This window comes from Dermacentor silvarum, chromosome 1, assembly GCF_013339745.2.
Source record: "Dermacentor silvarum isolate Dsil-2018 chromosome 1, BIME_Dsil_1.4, whole genome shotgun sequence".
Classification (NCBI taxonomy): Eukaryota; Metazoa; Arthropoda; class Arachnida; order Ixodida; family Ixodidae; genus Dermacentor; species Dermacentor silvarum.
In genome coordinates, this window is record NC_051154.1 from 37,258,829 (window position 1) to 37,278,857 (window position 20,029).

Here is a 20,029-nt window from a genome sequence, read left to right on the forward strand (position 1 = left end):
GTCCCGAAACCGAAACTGCCACTTGCGATAAAAAAGTCGACGTCGTAGAAAGTAGGCCGTGAAAAATGAAACTTTTATTTATACCTCTAAATAGTGTCTCAATCGTTAGGCACGCTGAAATAGAAATCTGCACTTGCTTTCGCGGAAGTTTCGGATTCACAACCGCCGTGTGCATTGCGTCCATCTGCTGCGCGAACACTGGCGGCTATAATTTGGCGTGCATGAATTCAATGAGCTACTCGATCGACGACGTTGCACTTTCGTTGAACCTCGGGGTCGGTGTCGAACACTGGCCATTGTCAATCTCGTCGTCACTGCTGCTGTTGTCGCCTCCGTCGCACAACGTCGCCATCTGTCGCGACAACGATCGCCCCGTCGGAGTTCTCTTCGCAGAACGAGGCAGCACTATTTGCACTCAGTAGCCACGTGCTCGCAGAGTTCGGACACCACCGTGTTGATTTCGCCCATGGGGGTTTCGTCGTGGCGCACGAAGCCCGCCTTTTCCGTTGATCGGCATGGACACTGCTTCTAGCCTTCATGATCGTGGCGCTCCCGGTTTTCATCATCGTCGATACCATCCACTGCGCGAGCTCGTACTTCGAGTCTTGCAAAATTTGCAGCTTCGTCTCGAGAGACGCAGCTTTGCGCTTTGTCGGCGCACCTCCCGCTTCTGCCGCGGTGCATTTCCGCGCTCGCTGAGAGGGAGATTGTGAAGGAAGCGTAGGCCGCACGGGCGCCGCTTGCTTATCGCTTTTCCCCCCCTTGCAAAATCAGTTCCGTCTCAAGGGGCGCACCTGCCGCTGCTTCCGTTGAGAGAGCGCGTGGCAGGGAGCGCAGGCGCCCCTCGCCAGAGGAAGCGTTGCCTTTGCTTATTATCGTCTTTCTTCCGCCCTCTCCTCGCGCGACCGCCGGTGACGCGGGGGCGAAGCAGCTGGCGCCATCTTGTGCACGCTGCACCAACTTGCGATGCTCTCCGTGGCTTTCGCAATCGGCGCGCGGGCGGGATGCGCTGCGCGGTAATGGCGGCAGATACGAACTCGCGTAGGCAAACTTTTCGTCCCGTCTAGGTTAAGGGCAACGTAGGAACGCAATTTTCACGATTATTCTGCATGAAAAACACCGCCCAGAAGCAAAATTTAAATCGTTATATCCGATATGCGGTGAATAATATATCGTTATATATGGGTTTTTTTCTCACAGCCCCGATGCATAAGTTGATACTCTTAGCTCGACTCATCGTTATAACCGATATATCGTTATATGTGGTATCGTTATATGTGGACTGCACTGTAGTACATCCAACGTTCAGGATTGGACATTTTCACTGTGTTTAGAGCAGTTTCAGTTTCAGATATGACAACTTCGTCCAGTTGTTCAGAATTGAGCTCATCCAGCAACTGCTTGTGCTTGACACTGGATATAGTGACAACCTTCCCACTCAAAAACCAGAAAGTTGCACTTGCACTCGTAATTTATGTTCTTTCATTCACCAGCACTCATTCATGTTCACACTTGCCTGCACTTGCTCATGTTCACACTCATAGCCCTGGAATTGGTAAGAGTGACTGACAGTGCACATCCATGCCATGTTTTCTTTTTTCAGCTCTAAGGCAAAAATAATGGCCACTTCTCTATGTACAGTAAAACCTCGTTAATTCGGATTTCACGGGACCGAAAAAAATGTCTGAATTAACTGAATCTCAAATCATCGAGGGTATCACAAAAACAATGAACAAGTGCTTACTACTTCAACATGCTTTTATTTACTGAATGAATCAGCAAATCCTGTTCCTATTTTGCACAAAAGCAGTGCGAGAGCTGCAATTCTCGTCATCTCATGACTGATTAGCGATTGCAGCGGCGAAGGCCTCGCAACTTCATTCACAGCGTGGCCGCGGCACGCGCCTTCATCTGAGACATGTTTCACTACCGCGTGCACATCCCTATTATTTTTTCGCCAGTGTTACCAGGTCACCGCCCATCGCGATGTAGACGGTGCTCTTGAGCCTCGACAACTGTGCACGAGTAAAAACGAAACTACTGTTTGTCACAACCGCTGCGGACGAAACCGCAGCCGCTGTCGACGCGATCGTAGACGGCAACCTTGCTGTTCTGAAGGCGCGCGGCCGACGCACGCACCGAGTTAAAACGAAACGACCGTTTTCGGCATCTGCGGACGAAACCGTGGTCACTGTCTACACGATCATGGATGACCAATACGCCCGACGCGCGTATCGAGTCAAAACAAAACTACAGGACTGTTCGCCGGAACTGCTGCGGACGAAACCGCGGTCACTATCTACGCAATCGTAGATGGCGACTACAGTAAAACCTCGTTAATACGTAGTCGGCCGGGAACAACGTGTAGGTATGCACTAAACGATGTACGAATTAACTGCCAATGCCAGTTTAGCGGCTACTTACCGGCCGGAAAAGAACTACGTCACCATGCTCTCAAACACACGCACTCAGACAGGCTTTATTTGCGGGTAGCCAGCAAAAAATCGGTAATCTTCACTTGCCGCTGTGGCGGCCTTGCTGCGACGACGGAATCTTCGAACTTGATAAGGCCACGAGCCAGTTTGTCCATGAGGCCCCGCTTACTAACTAAATTAACAAGCACGGGGTTACGCGTGCATAGGTAATCATGAGCACATCTCCCTCGATGACCGCAGAAATTCGCTGTCGGAACGCTGAGTGAGGAGGCACGGCAGCAGCAATAAGCGTGCCGTCTCTCGCTTCTACGCGAACTAGACGTCGAAAGCACAATGCATACAAAGCCACCGGCGCTAGTTGCGCTTTGTCTGCAGATCGCTTTGAAGATGAGGCCCGTGCGGGCGCGCACTTTTTCCACGCAGCAGATCGCTTTCAAGATACGCCGCCAAAGTAAACCTCTCCCCTTCTCGCCTCCCCCGCCGTGCGCGACAGAAGCAGAATGCCAGTGGCGCCGACGGGGGGGGGGGGGTTTCCGGTGTTGTAACCCCCCGCCCCACCTGTCCAGCCCCACCATTCCAACGTGTACCTTCAGCGCTCTGTTCACATTGCCATTACAATTCAGGAGGTGGCTTGAGGTCGAATTTGCCTGATTAACAAAAACACTCTATCACTGTCTTGTATTTATTCATGCACTCTTAAATTACTTTGAGTAAAATGCTGAAGAAATAAACATCGTCATCATCCTTGGTGTCATTATTATAATTATTAGGCATTTTATTGTTGGATTCCGCTGGCTAAAGCAAGGAAATTGCATATTATGCAAAGTGCTTGCTTCCTCCCCCCCCCCCCCCCACAGAAATTTACCCCCCCCCCCCCCAGCAGAGATCCTGAGTGCATTACTGCAGCACGCTTCCGCCCTGCCTTTCTCCCTCGCAGGCGCAAGCTTTTACTCGTACATACAGCATACGGTGCGCGGTGGCGATGCTGCCGTGTTTGGACTTTCTACGAAACCTCAAAGCGACGTCCACAGTGACGCCAGAAATGCACTTCGCAATAAAATGTGCTTCTGCGCGGTTACTACTTTGCACCCCCTACCAGTGGCCTCTTCGTGTTACCGGGAGCTGATCTTGAAGGCCATGCTTTTGTGCGCGGCAATCGGCAACAGCTGCATGAGCAGGCAATACGTCATGGTGGCCACGCTTTTCATTCACTATCGCTGGTGGCTGTCGATCGGGCGTCGCAACTCTAGAATCGAACGTCTGCGCACATGAGATCTTGCCGATTTTGTGTCTGTGCATGTAGATAAGAAACAAAAATAGTATGCACTAACCGTTTGGTGAGCAATGAGCGACTACGGCTTAAGCGGTCAGCCAATACATGGGGTTCAATGGGGGCTGGGTGGGGGAAACTTCGCGACTACGTTTAAACCGCAATTGCACATTAACCGGGTACGTATTAACGAGGTTTAACTGTTCACAGTTATAAAGGCATGCGGCCGACACGGTGCTATGCCCGGTGGTAAACGCAGGAATAAAGGCTTTAAAGGCACAAATAGGCACGAAGCATTCTAGCGTTGCGGTCATTCTCGTACGATTTCTACTGATGGCTACGGCGATACGAACTCCGCCGCTTCGTTTCGGTGGACGTGCCGTTTTTGCTCTTTTGCGGCGCTCCGCGCTCGCCGAGCTCACAGAGTTGTCCGAATTAATCGATGTGCGATCAAATACGTCCGAATAAACGAGAGTTTCATTGCATTAAATAATGCATACGCCTGCTGGGTCCAAAGGACATGGCTGAATTATCCGATTTTCCGAATTAACGAGGGTCGAATTAATGAGGTGTTACTGTACAGTCAAACCTTGATACATATAACGAAGTTGTACTTGCAACGAAAAACGTCATTATACCGAGAATTTCGTTATATCGAGGTTTCGTTAATTTAATAGAACTAAGATGGGGAAATAAAAATAGTTCGTTACATCGCGAACTTCGTTAAATTGAGATGCGTTATGTTGAGATTTGACTGTATTTGTCAGTAATGCGGCCATAAGTAATGCAGTAGCACCTTGTTGATGTGTTACATACAATTTTCCTGCCAGCATTCGCGATTGAGCACAAAATAAATGACCTAATACAGTTACCCTTCTTTTTTACCGGTTTATATGTTCCCGGATAACACAATCTTTCGGCACCAACAATCAGTACATTGCCAAACTGTGATCGTATGATACGTTTACCGGCTGCTAGATGCTGTGTTAACAAGAAAAGGCGCCAGGTGCATGTGATCAAGTACAGTATCTGCCTGCTGCAGCAGCTTCCCCACAGTGCTTGCCCGCCGGTGTAGCGGGAAAAATGCCAGCATTCAATCAGTTTCCTTTTCTGGTACCAGCAAATCTCCTCACGGGTCGTCGCATGCTGCATTCACAGCTATCGTTGCCAACCCTATAGCATTAAGCATCTTATCTATCTGTGCCACAGCGCGCGTGGGGGTGCCATTAAAGAGGCCCTGAACCACTTTTTATCAAAGTGGAGAAAGACATTTGAGGTGAAAATAGGCTATTTCATAAATGCTTAGCCGCAAAAAGTACTTCAATGCGTTCAGCAGAAGTGTAGTTATTGGCAATCAAACACAGCCTCCGTTGTGCTCCCCCTTTCTTCTTCAATGCCTTGCACTGCTAAGGCTACGGCGGAGTGGGGCGGGGCCACAACGCTCTGCCTTAGAAACGTCACCGTGGTGCGCAGCTCAAATTTAATTTCAGATGTTAACGTAGACGCCACGACTTCTGATTTTCATGCCTATGACGCGCTAAACGTAGGCCAAAAGTGGTTGTCCGCGGCGGCCGCGCTGTAACCGACTGCAGCGACCAATAGCAGTTGCATATTGGAATGTGCTTTATTACGTAATAAAGCACGCAGAAAAGAGAGTGAGGATCATGGCCTCTGTTGAAACGAGACCGTTTGAGAGAAAGGTCGCTTCGCGCTCCGCTTGCGAGCTCCATGCACCGTGTACGACAGCAAAACTTGGCTGAGATGTTCACAGCAGCGTATGCTACCCACGGACTATGTTATTTCACCAAGCCCGAGGGGTGGTTCAGGGCCCCTTTAAAAGCATACTGCACATTTTTAATACTAAGAAATAACGTGCACAATCTCGGATACTTCATACTAAGTGTGAGACGAGACGAAGCGAAGGCTGATTTTACCAATTATTTCTTGTTGTCACGGAGGAGAGCAAGTAGCAAGAGGGAATTCAGATTGAGGTGGGCACACTGGTTGTTGTTATGCAATCATGTGGCAATGGGCAGGCCACCACATCGACTTCAGGAGGACAAGCAAAATTTGTGCTAGCAGCAGAAAATTCAGCGTTCATGTCATGTCTTGAGATGCTGTCAGCTGTGTGTTCACTTGGTTTCTGGCTGTCCTTTTGCATTCTATGCAAAAAAAGAAAAAAAAAAAACCACAAGAACCTTTGCTGTGTTAGCTGTAGGCGCCGTTTTATTCAATGGTGGTAATCGTGTATGCAATGTCGTGTATGCAATGTTGCAACTCCTCTTGCTCATAGGCAGGCGAGTTGAATTGCTCTAGAGGAATGCAGACCCTTGAGACACGATTTTCTCTTAAACTAAGTCTTTTCTTGGCATGAAATGTGCTGTGTGGTTTCTGGATTGGTATTTTAACAGTCCACGTTGACATTGTACTTGCCTTTAGTGTCTCATTAAGCACCGAGTGCATACTATCTATTGCCTATTTAAAAATTACCTTGGTAAACCTGCTTCTTTTTTTGGCATGTGAAACCGCATAATTTAATTAATTTTAAATACTTCATCTGTGAGTAAATGTGTACTGTGGAAGACATTAGAAAAATGTATGTTTCATTGACTGAAAGTTTTCTTTTCTTTTTTTTTTTTTTTTTTTTGCAGCTGCCGTGTCATGGCTCTCAGTTACATGGATAGAGTTGTGGTTGTGTCCCTGAAGAAGTGAGTTGGTGATGCATTTACTATTTTTTGTGCTGCCAGTTTAGAAGCTTCTCCTTAACATCACATTTCGCCATTCTGCTTCTGCTGCTGTTTTGCAGGTCCATGCTGTCAGAAAAATATGTTACTGCCGATGCTTTGGTGCCTGGAGCCAAGTTCGAAGTAAGATAGAAGTTATTAAAAAAGGCATCGATGCTTACGCAGAGTGTTTGCCGGCAAGAAAAAGAAGTACCATAATTTGTTAGTGAGCTTCTTAACTTAAAAATTATGATGGAGATTTTCAGATTGTTTGGCCATTCGAAAAGAGGCCAGCGAAGGTGACGCAGTGAGGAGTAGCAAAACATTGTGTGACATAACACAGCCAGTAGAGTGACAGTGCACCCCAGCAAAGTTCAGTTTTTTTCCTTGTTTGTTTTGGGTAAGGCTGCTATTTGAAAAATTTGGCTTCTGATGGTCATTGGTACTTTCAAAATATTTCTTGGTGCCACTATTGTATGGAAAGAAATTACTGTGACAAAAAATAGTAAATTAAAATGGCTTTAGTACTAGTACAGTCAAACATCGATACAACGAAGTTGTACTTGCAGCGAAAAACTTTGTTAAACTTAATTTTCGTTACGTTGAGGTTTTAAAGTTTCAGCAGTAAAAATAATTTCAAGAATTCTCACAACATTCCTGGTGGATAGTACTTTCTCAGCAAGCACTTGTGAACAATTGCACTATGGTGGCTATTACATTGCCCTATCATGGCAACTACTGTGGCCTAAGAGAAGTACATACGGTAGAACCTCATTGATATGTTATCGAAAAAAAAAGGAGAAATAAAACATACTAACTTTGATAATGTATGATCCGAAGTCATTAATAAATTTGGCAGATTAGACTGTAGTTGACATCTATGTAATGCGAACCGTTGCGTGAATCGCTGCAGCTTAAAACGCTAACGTATGCCTAGCTGGTGGGGCCCAAGCAGCTCGGGACATGCATTGTCATTTTTGCGACTTCGGTGAGCTTACGTTTGCGCTCCTCGAATTCGGCCTGGGTCAGTAGTATCCAAGGGCGGGAGCTGGAAGTTTGGACGTGCCTACTTGTCGAGAATCGTGGCACGAGACACTGACGTCCGTCGAGCTTCGAGGGCCGAACGGCCCGATACTCGTTTTGTCATCTTCTTATTCAATCGTTTTTTAAGATTCTTATCGCAATAGGGTTGGCAGTGGCGATGTGCAACGATTTGCAAAGAGATTTGCTTGTAACCTGCCGTGGTGCTGTAGCGGCTATGGCGTTACGCTACTAAGCCCAAGAGCACGGAGAGAATCCCTGCCGCGGCGGTTGCATTTTGATGAAGGGGAAATGCAAAAATGCCCGTGTATTGTGCATTGAGGGCACGTTAACTCTTTCCTTACCACGGCACTAGGCATCGATCACTGGTGACCGAAGTTTTTGAGGGCCTATTGTAAAAAAAACTGCTGCGCGCCTGGACTTGTAGTGCCATCTCGGTGATTGCATACAAAGTAGAGTGTTCGTTTCTGCGTGGTTCACATCTTTACCATGCGGCGGGGATTTTTAAAGGGCGCGCGAGCTCAAAGGTTGAGCGGCCTAATGCTGTCGACATCCGGTGCCGCGCGCGCTCGAAAGAAAGCAGTTTCGCTTGATCCCGATGATCCTAGAAGGTATCTTTTGGACTTTTCGAGCAGTGATAACTCCGACATCGATGTCGCGTCATCGGAGTTTAGTTTGGATGAGGAAACTTCAGCAGATCAGCCGGGAAAATCAGCTGTTACACGCCGGCAAGTTTCGTTTTCGCCTCCCGTTTTGTTTATTGATATCTACAGCCGGTTCAGTTGCCCTGTTGGTGTCCAAACTATTTTCTTTATTTATGGTATGTCCCCTTCATTTGGACAAGACGTGCTGCCACCAGTTTCGGCCCTAGACAGATCCGGGCATTGACCTCCGTAGGGGCCCGAAGCGGCTGGCGAGAGGTCTTGATTTTTTTCACCTGTCCTTTACGGCGAAGGTTGTTCATGCTATATGTATAAACACCAACAAATATGCACAGACGCATATCCTTGACAAACCGACATAGACAATTTTTTTTCTCTGAAGATGTAAATCTATCATTAGGGAAGTTTGTCGTGAATTTCATTATTTCTGTTTGGTAATTTTTATTACGTATATTGTAATTACTGTTTCTTTTCCGAAATGTACTTTTGAAATGTGCGTTTAGTACTCGTGTTTTTGTATATAATATTAAGCTGTAAATTAATATTTTTCTTGAAAAAAAAAATCGTAGGTAGGACCAACCAAGAACTTGAATGTTTCACTATGCGTCATGTAATTTTTCTTAACTCAAAGAGTGCTTTATCTATGGGTATAATTCTTTAAAGAAATGTTGCCAAGGGATATATCAACAATTTGTATATTTTGGAATTTCTCAAAAAAATTTTTTGCCAGAGATGTTACTTCTTACTGCAATTTTTTTTCTGAAAAATTTGTTTTGTTAAGAATTTTTTATGCAAATAAATTTTTTGTATTCTTTTAAATTAAGTATTATTTGAAAGCACGTTCATTTACCTTCACATTTATATACTGCATGACACTAAACTTATTGGCTGTTGCACAAAAAATTCCTAACTCAAACATACAAAAAACAGCCAATTTCCCCGTGGTAAGGAAAGGGTTAAAGAACCCCACGTGGTCAAGAAATTAATCCAGAGTCCCTCACTACGGTGTGTGTGCCTCAATCAAATCGTGGTTTTAGGACGTAAAACCCCAGGATTTAATTAAATAATAAAGACTTGCTTGTACGGGAAGAGAAAACAGTTGGTGCGCCGGCATTTTCACACGACATGGGGGAGTGGGTACGCCGGAGAGGCTGCCGTGTTGGGCACCTAAGGCTCTTAATCGCGCATGCCTCGTGCCTTGTCTTGTTCATATGTAGGGTTGTGTGAATAGGGGATTTTGAGTTGAAATGAATTCGAAGCGAATAGTGATTTTGTCCGAATATTTTCTAATCGAATAGTTGCCGTTGAAAAATCTTGGCTGCAAATTGGCATGCAAGATAATTATTGGATACGTTCAATGATTAAGTGGACTAATTTGGGAGAATGAAACCACAATTAATTCAAGTATGACTTATTTATTGGAATACATTTGACAATGTTGATGTCATTCACTCATCTTATCGCTTTCTTTCGGAATATTATTAGTTTAAATATTTTGAAATGGTGTTCATGAGCTTTCTCGAAAGTAGAAGTTTCTGAGAAATTATGAAGGTTATGAGAAATTTTTAAAGGTCTGAAACTGGTTTTTCTAACTTTATGTCTGGACCCGGCGGTGGTGAGAAAAGAGTGCTGGCAACCAGGGCACCAAGATTGGCAAAGATGACGCCGCTGTATATTGAGCTCGTTGCTCGGTTTCTTTTGCCCATTGTTAAACAAAGTTGATGAAAGGACTGCAATAAATGCACAGTCAACAAACTATTTGTCGGACTCCCTAGGAGCCGCAAAAATGTCCGAAAAAATGAATGCATGACTTTTACTGCTCCCAAGGGCTCAAGTCGCCACAGGCACGTCCGAAATAGCTCTAAAGGCCTGCCAGTACACTTATTAAGCGTATTGGTGCTCATACTGAGATAGGAGACGGCAGCTGCCCGCATCTATAATTAAGGAATACATACCATGTCCTGTGATAATTGCCCGTTCCCGCTCTTTGTATGCTTCATTGCCTAACACAGCTGTATTGAGGTGACGTTGACTTTCCGGAACTGGCATTATGCAACGCGCCGTGCTTTCCTAGCTACAAAGCCATTGAGAGGATCACAAATGCGGAGTCGGCGCCATTTCAGTTCGCCAACAGCGGTGAACTGTTTCAATGAAAAACACGGTACCAGGCGTTGCGCTGCTGAGCATGAGATCGCGGGATCGAATCCCGGCCACGGCGGCCGCATTTTGATGGAATGCAAAAACGCCCGTGTGCTTGCGTTGTAGTGCACGTTAAAGAACCCCAGGTGGTCAAAATTACTCCAGAGCCCTGCACTTCGGCGTGCCTCATAATCAGAACAGGTTTTGGCACGTAAAACCCCAGAAAGAAGAAGAAAAACACGGCACCGAACAGCAAGAAACTTGGTAGTGAACATCGAAGTAACTAGGCCTAGCATTGCCGCGGTGGTGGCTATGGCTGCCAGCGGATCTGATTAAATATTAGGCAGTAAATAAACTCATGACCGTTTGCCAACACTTCGAAAAGCACGAATATTACAACTGCTCTTGAAGCAAATATCGAATAGCGTAATATTCGAAACTACTATTCGGAAATTCAAATATTCGCACAACACTATTCATATGGGACCTAGCAACCTGAAAACGTATCATACACTCACATTTTAGTGATGTACTGAATGCTGGTAGTGAAAGATTGTGTTATCCTTGAACGTATTAACAGGTAAAAAAAAGAAGCGCAACCGTATTGGGTAATTTTTTTTGTTCTCTATTGTGAATGTTGGTGGCGGGAAATCGTACGAAATGGGATTGTATTAAAGAAGGTTCTACTATAGTCATTTTCAGTTTCACCTTGTTTACTACTGCATGCTCACTGCTCATGCCTGCACACGCGTGCTTTCAAATCAGTGTTGTACCTGAGAGAGGTTGTGTGTGTTAGCTAGCACGCACAAAAAGCTAGGAGGTGGCTGCAGCAGTTGCAATACCGTGGTGCCTCGCAGAACGCACTTAATTTGTTCCGTGGGTATGCTTGTTTTGCGATACATTCGTTCTGCGGGACTCGATTTCTTATGGGAAACCAGATTAATCATGTGATAATGCTAGCATTGCCGCAACACATTATAGAAAAACATTTCAGTGTTTTTGCCAGGGAAGGAGGATGCTCAGGAAACAAGGAGAGAGGGTGGAGGAAAAGAGCTATGTATGCTCGTCTTTACATTCATCTGCACTTTTAAAAACACTTCTCTGTCGGAGCCAGTCTAACACGTAAGAGCCGAGAAACAGGCAAAATTGAGAAATGATAGTAGTGGTGAACAGCACACAATTTTATTTTAATTCTTACATTCGAAGCATCAATTGCGATACCAAATTAGTAGTCAGCTATACAATGTGAGGATAGTAGTTTTATCGTCCGTGTAAACTTGTAAACATTCGCTTATTAACTATATTAACGAGCACGGTGTCAGCGCACACAGGCAGACATAAACACATCATACTCGATGAGCGTGGGCACTCGCTGTCGAGGAAGCGCGGCATCAGCAGTGAGCGATGTGACCTGCATGCTGTCTATCGCTTCAACGCAAACGGAGCGCCGAGAACACACAGCACGCACAAAGCTACGAGCCGCCGACGCACCTACACTGCCTAGAATCTGCCCCCAACGCAGATCGCTTTCAAGATACGGCCTGCGGGGCTGTGTAGTATGCAGTTCATGCCAAAGTACACCCCCCCTCCGGTGCTTCGAGCGCGAAGGAAGAAGGCGCGCTTCCTCCCCGCTTTTCTGTTTTGCGCGCGAGAGATTTAGCCGTGGTCATCGGCTCCCTTTGCACACTTTCACTGGCACACACAGCATACGGCACGTGGCGACGACAGTTTTAGAGCCCCAACCCGTCATAAACACCATCTTTAGATAGTAAATACGGATCTCAAAGGCCATGCTTTTGCTGGCGGAAACCGAAAACATGTCATAGGTGTCGCTCCCAGCACTGTGGGCGGCCAATCCCATTGTCAAGCCACCAAGCCAAGCGACATGAAAAGTCAACATCGCCGCTCGGGCCGGCGCGGGGTGGCAGTTCTCAATGCATGATGCGGGAACGGTCCCACAGTTGTGACGCAACAGTGGGGTTACCAATGCATTGGGTCTTATGAGAGCTATGCCGGGACCGGCCGAAAACGGCGTAACTGCCAGGAAAACACAGCACCCGGGAACGTAACAGCGGGGTTCTACTGTACTATCATACAGCATTCCATTAACAGCCTAAAGAGATGGGGGAGAACGCTGAAATATAGAAATTCACTTAGGCCTTGGGAAATTGATAATTCTGGCATTCGAACAATGCTCAGTGTAATTAAATATACTTTCTTTGTATCCATGCTAGGATATTATTAACTAGGGGTGTACGAATAGTGAAATTTTCAATTTGAATACGAATATTAAAAAAAAAAGAATGGCTTTGAATTTCGAACAGAGTATTTAATCACTTCTAAACAAAGTAAAATATAAAAACTCCCATATAGTCTGTTTGGCAGCAAAAGGCTTATTTACATTGATACATTTAATGCTGTTACAACTGGATTTTAGCTCACTTGAAAAGCTTGTAGATGAGAACAAAGGAAATGTGACTGTGTATTTGGTGCACTAGGACAATTACAGTAATTTAACTAGCAAAAAGCATATAGAACTCTAGTGCTTATTGAAGGAGCGAAGCACATTATCATACAATACCACACTTTATTTTAAAGAGATCCAAGCTTGGTGACATTGCACAGATCGATAATGAGTAGATTAGCCTAAATCCGGAGAGGAAATTCGTAGGCTGTGTATGGGGAGACATGAGTGTTTAGCATCTGTAAACTATTGTGTATATATGATTTCCTCCTTGCGTACGTAAACTCATGAACTTGTGTGACTGCGCAACATCCGTGGTTCCCCTGCAGCAGAATCATTTGGAAGACTCCACTTGCATCAGTCTTTTCTCTCATGGGCTTTCTCTTGGCTTCTGAATGAATGAAAAATCAACAACTTCAAATGCAGAACTCTCAAATTGAATAACGAGAACTATTAGATTCATATTCGGTATTGCAAATAACAGTCAAACTTTGATTAACCAACCTCGATCTAAGAAAATTTGCGATGTAAGAACTATTTTCATTTCCCGTTCTTGGTTCCATTGAAAACTGTGTATTTTCTTTTTCCGCGAATTAACGAAGTAATTTCATGACACAGTTTTGATTTAACAAAGTTTTCGGCCATTTCATGCATGTACTTGCAACCTGTATGGCTGGTAAACTTAGCAAAAAACTAACAATGTTGGCTGAGGCAATAGTTATTTTCAAGCATCCTTCTGCATGCCGGAAGCACCGCTGTGCCATTTCTCGTGTTGGTAAACAACTGGCGGAGGATGCGCGGTCATGAGGAGCATTCGAAGAAACATGGGACCTGACGATCCCTTCAGCGCAAGGGTGGTGGGAATGCGGTGAACGTGTGCGGGGTAATGTGATCAAGCATGCACTGGGGAGGGGGGGATCCAGGAGACGTGCTATCTGCCTTCTCCCCCTATCGCATGCGGGTGTCTCCTTCTCTACCCTTGCCGTGACTGTGCATGGTTATCCATAGGCGGGTCAAGCGTAGTATCTTGGAGGTAATCTTTGGCAAGTGCAAAGGTTGAGCAAGATGCTTGGTTCTTTGATGTGCATTGTGTTCGCACATGTCTTGTGTTTTCGTTTCCGAGACGCTGTGCAAAGCATTCGCTCATGTTGTGACAGCGAGGGTTCGTGGTCATCAAGCGGGATGTTTTCATGTTTGCTTGACCAGGAATGTTCTGGGAATTTTTGAAATTATTTTTACTGCTGAAACTTTAAATCTTGGCTTCACAAAATTCGTGATTTAACAAAGTTTTTGACAAAAGGCTACAAGAATAGAAAATGAAGTGGATCCTTAATGAATATAAACTCAGGGACGCGCATGGCCATAGCGAAAGCGAAACATGCCATATTTGCGCCCACAAGCTATTTCAGTGGTGCACACCCATCCGAAAAATGAAGTGAGTGAGAGGACTTGTAGTAATCACTTGTTAGATCGCTAGACGAAATTCTATTAGTTAATGCATGTCTTAAAATGAAACACGCACACACAGCGGTATTGCTGGTTCGCAAATGTCCACTATAAACAAAGTAATCACATGCCTACAGGAGAGCCATGCAGGCATGCATCTTATAGTAACAGTCTTAGTGATAAGGAACAAGATGGAAATCGGTTTTCCCGCCACCTGGCTGAAGTGGGAATACTGTACTCCTAAACTAGCGCAGTGCCAGTTACCATAAAGCGACAAAGAAATCAATTTTGGTGGATGGCATGTTTTTTTGAGCGTTCTGTTGCCACCATACATGTACGGTCGTGGCCACTCTAAATTTGTTTCTGCTGTTTTCAGAGCGGTGACCTTCAAAGAGTTAATTATAATATTGCATTAGTTACTTTCCAGGCTTGTTTTTCAACTTGCCCAGTTTTATGGAAGAGCATTTATTGACTCTGATCTGTTTATGTCTTCTGCAGTGTACAGTGCGGCAAATGCAGCGTTCTGGTATACTGGTCAGTTTGAGCCCTTGGATGGCAGGCTTTATTCAAGCACTGCATGCGAGTGGTCCGGATGAAGAACAGCCTGCTCTTGGCTCTAAAGTGCGTTGTCGTCTGCTCAATGTTGACCGTAGCTTTGACCCACCCAGGCTGCTTCTGACCTGCCGGCGTGCACTGGTCACTTCAAAGCGCCCAATTATAACCACCTATGATGATGCCACTCCTGGGAAACTTACAGAAGGCCTTATTGTCCGTACCACACCGCAAGGGCTCCTCGTGGCTTTATATAACAATATCAAAGTGAGTGCACCTTTATGCATGTTTAAGCATTTATTAGCAGTAATGTTTAGAAGCTTACTGTGCCACCATATTCTTTTTGTAATGAAGCGGACGTGTAATGAAGGTACGGTACATGCAGCTAATACAATTCCCAAAGAACAAAAGCAGCGTGTCGTGAAATGTTTGCTAGGGTGCAGCCATTTTAATAGGAATCAAACTAATGGAAGGCATTGGTCAAGCTTGTAATTAGTAATAAACTCTGTGAAGTTCTGCAGCTTAGAAGTGATGATGATAGAGTGTTGTTGTGTGCTTTACATGGCTGCTGTATAAAGTTGTGTAGCAGTTGTGCAGTGCATGCTTTTGTCACGACTGTCTCAGATCATTAAAAATGCAGGGTTTAAGACAATCGTTTTTACTGTCCAAGCAACATAGTGGCAGGCATCCCAATTGGTGGGGTAATTCCCATTGATTATTAACAAAATCAATTGGATGCATAATTAAAGGCTCTATGTTGTAATTGCAGAATTTAAGTTGGCTAGTACTTAAAGCATGATCTTTTGCTAGGAGCTATGCCTTGCACCAGTTTCAGGAAATAAGTCTGCAGTGAAATGCATTGCTGCTCCACTTACACACTGTGGAAATATACATTACAGAAAAGTGTTAACTGGAACAGGAGTGCCTTTCACAGCACATTACGAATCTATATATCTCAAACTCTTGCTAGGTACAAAGTTTCTAGCAAGAGGTTACGAGTACAGTCGAGCCTACTTATAAGGATCTCATTTATAATGAATGCTTGGTTATTACAAATGAAGATAGCATTGCAGTCATAATTTTCATGCTGTCTATGGCAGCGCATCTCAGATAGAATGAACATGTTGCTGCTCCGGGCTCCTTTAGAGTGACCGCAGAAGTACCTCTCAGTCTCCCAAGAAGTCGCCACTCTCCATGCATGCCCACTGTTTAGTGTGTTCCTCAGCAGTGTATGCCTGTGTGTGCACACCAAAGTGCTTCTTAACTGAGCGAGATGGCCATTAAAATCCTATGTTACGAGTGTTTTTGTTCACAGCCGGTAAAATGATAAAGGTGGCTTGGGTTACTGCACATTGCTTCAAAAAATTGTTTGGGCAACGCTAGATTCTACGTGGAGCTGGAGAGAGTGTAACTGTGGAGCTCAGAAGCAATGAAGACTCACCTGGGCATTTACAACAGTGCATTGTTGAAGCACAGTCTAGTGCCGCGGTCATCAGTGTGTGCCTGGGTGTGAACACATAAGTGCTTCTCAACTGAGCGAGATGGCTGTTAACATCCTGGTAAAGGTGTTTTTGTTCACAGCCGGTAAAATGATAAAGGTGGCTTGAGTGGAGGTTTCTGCGCATTGCATTAAAAATTGTTTTGGCAAAGCTAGATTCTTATGTGGAGATGGAGAGTCTGTAACTGTGGAGCTCGGAAGCAATGACGACTCACCTGTGCATTTATAACAGTGCATTGTTGAAGCACTGTCTAGTGCCGCTGTCATCAGTTAGGATGACTTCGCTGATGTGGACGATGAAGCAGACATCCTTGAGTCATGCATGCATGAGGGCATCATCTGTGAGGTGCAAGGCCCTGTCAGCAATGAATCGGATGCAGAAAGTCAGTAGACTGCAGAACAGATACCACCCCCTGTAAGCACATCAACCGTGGTTGAGCACATTGCATCTCTGAAACAGCTCATGTGCAACAGAGCTCTAAGTGATGAGCTGATGAGTCTGAAAACCACGATTGTTGGGTCAGCATCGAAGGAGCAAAGCAAGCTTACTGTTTACTTTAGAATGTTGACTTGTTCTTGTGTATCCAGTTGTTACAAATGTTCGGTTATAGCAAACATCCTGGGCTGCGATCGCGCAAACAGCTTGCTTTCCGCACGTTCAGTTTGACTGCTACGTCACAAAGTGGGAAATCTGCGGTACCGCCCCGCTGTCTCTGACGGCCGCTGACGCAATCACAATTCTGATCAATCCATAGAGGGCAAGCGAAGGAACGGAAAAGCGAGCTGTTTGCGCGATCGCACCCCTGCATGACCATGATGTTCATTATAAGTGGGCTTGACTGTACCACTGGCTGACTTCTAATTCTGCAATTGCAACATGCCCATCAAAGTTACTAATTAAAAGCAATGTATTAAGATTTTGTTTATATAATAATTAATCATATTAGTGATTACCACAAAAGTTCTGTTGTCCGTCGCTGCTATGAAGCTCGGTCAGTGAAAAGTATTGTCATGATTCAAAACCATATGTTTATAATCTGGGGTAGTCTTCTGCAGTTATACAGCTCCAGTAACTAACAAGTTTTTGCTTACTGCTTAACAGACTTCTGCATTGTAAGCCCCATGGCCTGCGTCAGAGGTTGCATGCTGGCTGTTTTCTTTTTCTTATTGAATCTACTATAGTCTGTCATGTGAAGGTCAAACAGTATAAATTTACTATATAATAGAACAATTACTTTTCATAGGTTAAAGTTGTCAGTATACTTATACATCAGCATTCAAATAGTTGGTGATTTTCTGAGTTGCTTACACCATTGCATGTGAGGTGAACTCAGCCATGAATACACTGCACTTGTGCATTTTTGTATGCCTGTTAAATGTGGCTAGTGTGTTGCAGCTTCTGATAGTGGCGCTATTGACAAGGCTAAAGCCTTTGTGAAGAACTGGAAAAGTAGTTGATTACCTGATTACAGGTGAACCGCACTGTAATGAGTTAACCTCACAGTAGTGTTCCGAATGCTATTGTTTCTTGGTTTTTCTCTGCCCTTGTGTTTGTCTTGTATAACTTTTCCAGATGTTTCTGTTACTGTTACAATTGAGGCCTCTTGTTAAGCTCTTCTTGCAAAGAAAAATTTAGTCTTCCTTCATATTTATTCGGTCAGCTTTTGTCATATTCTTTTGAAGTCATGCCTAATGGACACTTAATTCTACAGGGCTGGGTGCCTTCTCGAGAATTACCACATCCTGGCCACAGCATAAATGCAAATTACACCGAAGGCAAGGTTGTTACCTGTCGTGTAGTTGACTGCCAACCTTCAGAAGAACGTTTGACATTGTCACTAAAGGTGAGTTTATACTTGTACTGCTTGGTTAACTTTCCATGTATATTTAGCTTGAACATTTGGCTTTGTTTGCTCTTTTATTTTAGTAATGTATCTGTAGTCGTGTGAACTTAGTTAAAATAGTGCATTTCTGCAGTATTTACCGTCATTGCTAACCCTCACCTCGTAAAGGAAAAATGATCTTGTTCACTGCTGTATTTCAAGCTGTGGAAAATGCAGCGTGTGCATATGAACTTTGAACTTTCATCATTGATGTTTAGGAAACAATGTAATGTTACCTTTGACATTTGCTAAGAGCATTGTGTTGGAAAAATAAGTTTTTGAAGTGGTAAAAGTAATACACTAAGTCAAGTTAGGACTGCTGTATATGTATAGTGCAAAGTGTTCCATAGTGTATGAGGTAAATGCTTGTTCATGGCTATCTTTTGGACCTAGAGCGAGCTTTTGTATTTTGCATATATTGTGTGAATGGTAACCTGAATGCCGCATTTCTTATGGCATGTGAATGTTTTTCTGAATTTGTATACTGATATTATTAATTTTTCAGCTGGCACCAAAAGGGGAACAGGAAGAAGAAAAGATGCCTGCTGAGGTAAATGCTTAATGTTAGAAGCTCTTGTTGGTGGGCATAACTCGAGCATGGTTTGATTTTTTTTTTCCAGGCAATAACAAACTCCTTGAAGCCTGGTGCCATGGAGGTGGGAACTGTAAGTAGCTTGCAGGATCATTCTCGTGTCTTCGTCTCATGCCCATCATCATGGCTCAGTGGCCTTGTCTGGCCACTGCTTTATTCTTTGTTGTAGTACAGTTAAACCTGCTTATAACGAACCTCCATATAACGAATTCCTGGATATAACGAAGTTTTTCGATTCCCCACCGTTACTCCATAGAAGCACATGTATTTGAGACCTCTACGTAATGAAGTGGCAGCGGGAGACCCCCTCGATATAACGAATTTTCCCCTCCGACCACCTAGAGATTTCACCCCAAATTTTGTCATTTTTGCGCGAGCAGCAACCGGAAGCACCTCTGCCGCGATGGAATGCGAAGCGAGCGCACGTGTGCGTGCGTGCGTGTGCGAGGCGGCCCTGCATCCCTCGACCCGGCTATCTTGCCGCCGCGGGCGTGACCTTTCCCCCTCCCTTCATTCAAATCTGATCCTGCCGCTTGCTGCAGCTGGCCTAGCCCGCCAAGCCGGCACTCTCTCCTTTTCCAGCTGATGTTGCCGACGCACTGGTACACGCTCTGGCACATCAGACTCGATGAGCGCGGACACACGCTGTCAAACGCTGGTGGCGTGTGGAAGCGCCGCTGGAGAAGCGAGCGAAGTGACCTTCGTGCTGTTGTCTATCGCTTCAACGCAAACTGAGCGCCGAGAACACACAGCACGCAGATAGCTACGATCTGCCGACGCACCTACACTGCTAGACTCTGTCCCAACGCAGATCGCTTTCAAGATACGGCCTGCGCGACCGCGTGCCGCCCCGCTATCCCTCCCCCCTCGCTCCCTCGCCGGTGCCTCGAGCGCAACGGAAGAAGGCGCGCTTCCTCCCTGCTTTTCTCGCGCGCGCGAGATTTAGGCGCGGTCGTCGGCTCCCCTCGCACGTTTTCACTCGCACATACAGCATACGGCGCGCGGCGACTGTGTTATCGCCCTTGGAGGGTACGGCCACGCTAGCGGCAAAAACACGCAGCAAAAACGCGGGTCAGAAACGCGCGGCAACGCGTCATGCCGCGCGCGGCAAAAGCGGCAGGAATCGGGGGTCTTGCGGCGTGCCGCGCGAAATGGGTTCTGCGGCAAATGCCGCGTGCCGCGAGATGAAGAACCAATCAAGAGCGACGAGGGTGACGTCACGGAGCCAACACAACCGGAACGCCGCCGGTCCGCGCCGGGTTTTCAATCGACGATCGTCGTCTCTCGCATGAAACAAAGAGTGCTCGCGGTGTTGCTCGCCCGT

At 45.4% G+C, this 20,029-nt stretch overlaps 1 protein-coding gene across 1 annotated transcript in view; it reads left to right on the forward strand.

Moving 5' to 3' along the window:
• LOC119460550 (protein RRP5 homolog) overlaps positions 1 to 20,029 on the forward strand; it is a 122,538-nt gene that overhangs the window by 16,080 nt on the left and 86,429 nt on the right. Inside the window, exons 8-13 of the mRNA XM_037721486.2 lie at positions 6,357 to 6,413; positions 6,512 to 6,572; positions 14,679 to 14,999; positions 17,943 to 18,074; positions 18,619 to 18,663; positions 18,734 to 18,778. Coding sequence (XP_037577414.1) covers positions 6,357 to 6,413; positions 6,512 to 6,572; positions 14,679 to 14,999; positions 17,943 to 18,074; positions 18,619 to 18,663; positions 18,734 to 18,778 — 661 coding nt within the window. The remainder of the gene's footprint in view (positions 1 to 6,356; positions 6,414 to 6,511; positions 6,573 to 14,678; positions 15,000 to 17,942; positions 18,075 to 18,618; positions 18,664 to 18,733; positions 18,779 to 20,029) is intronic.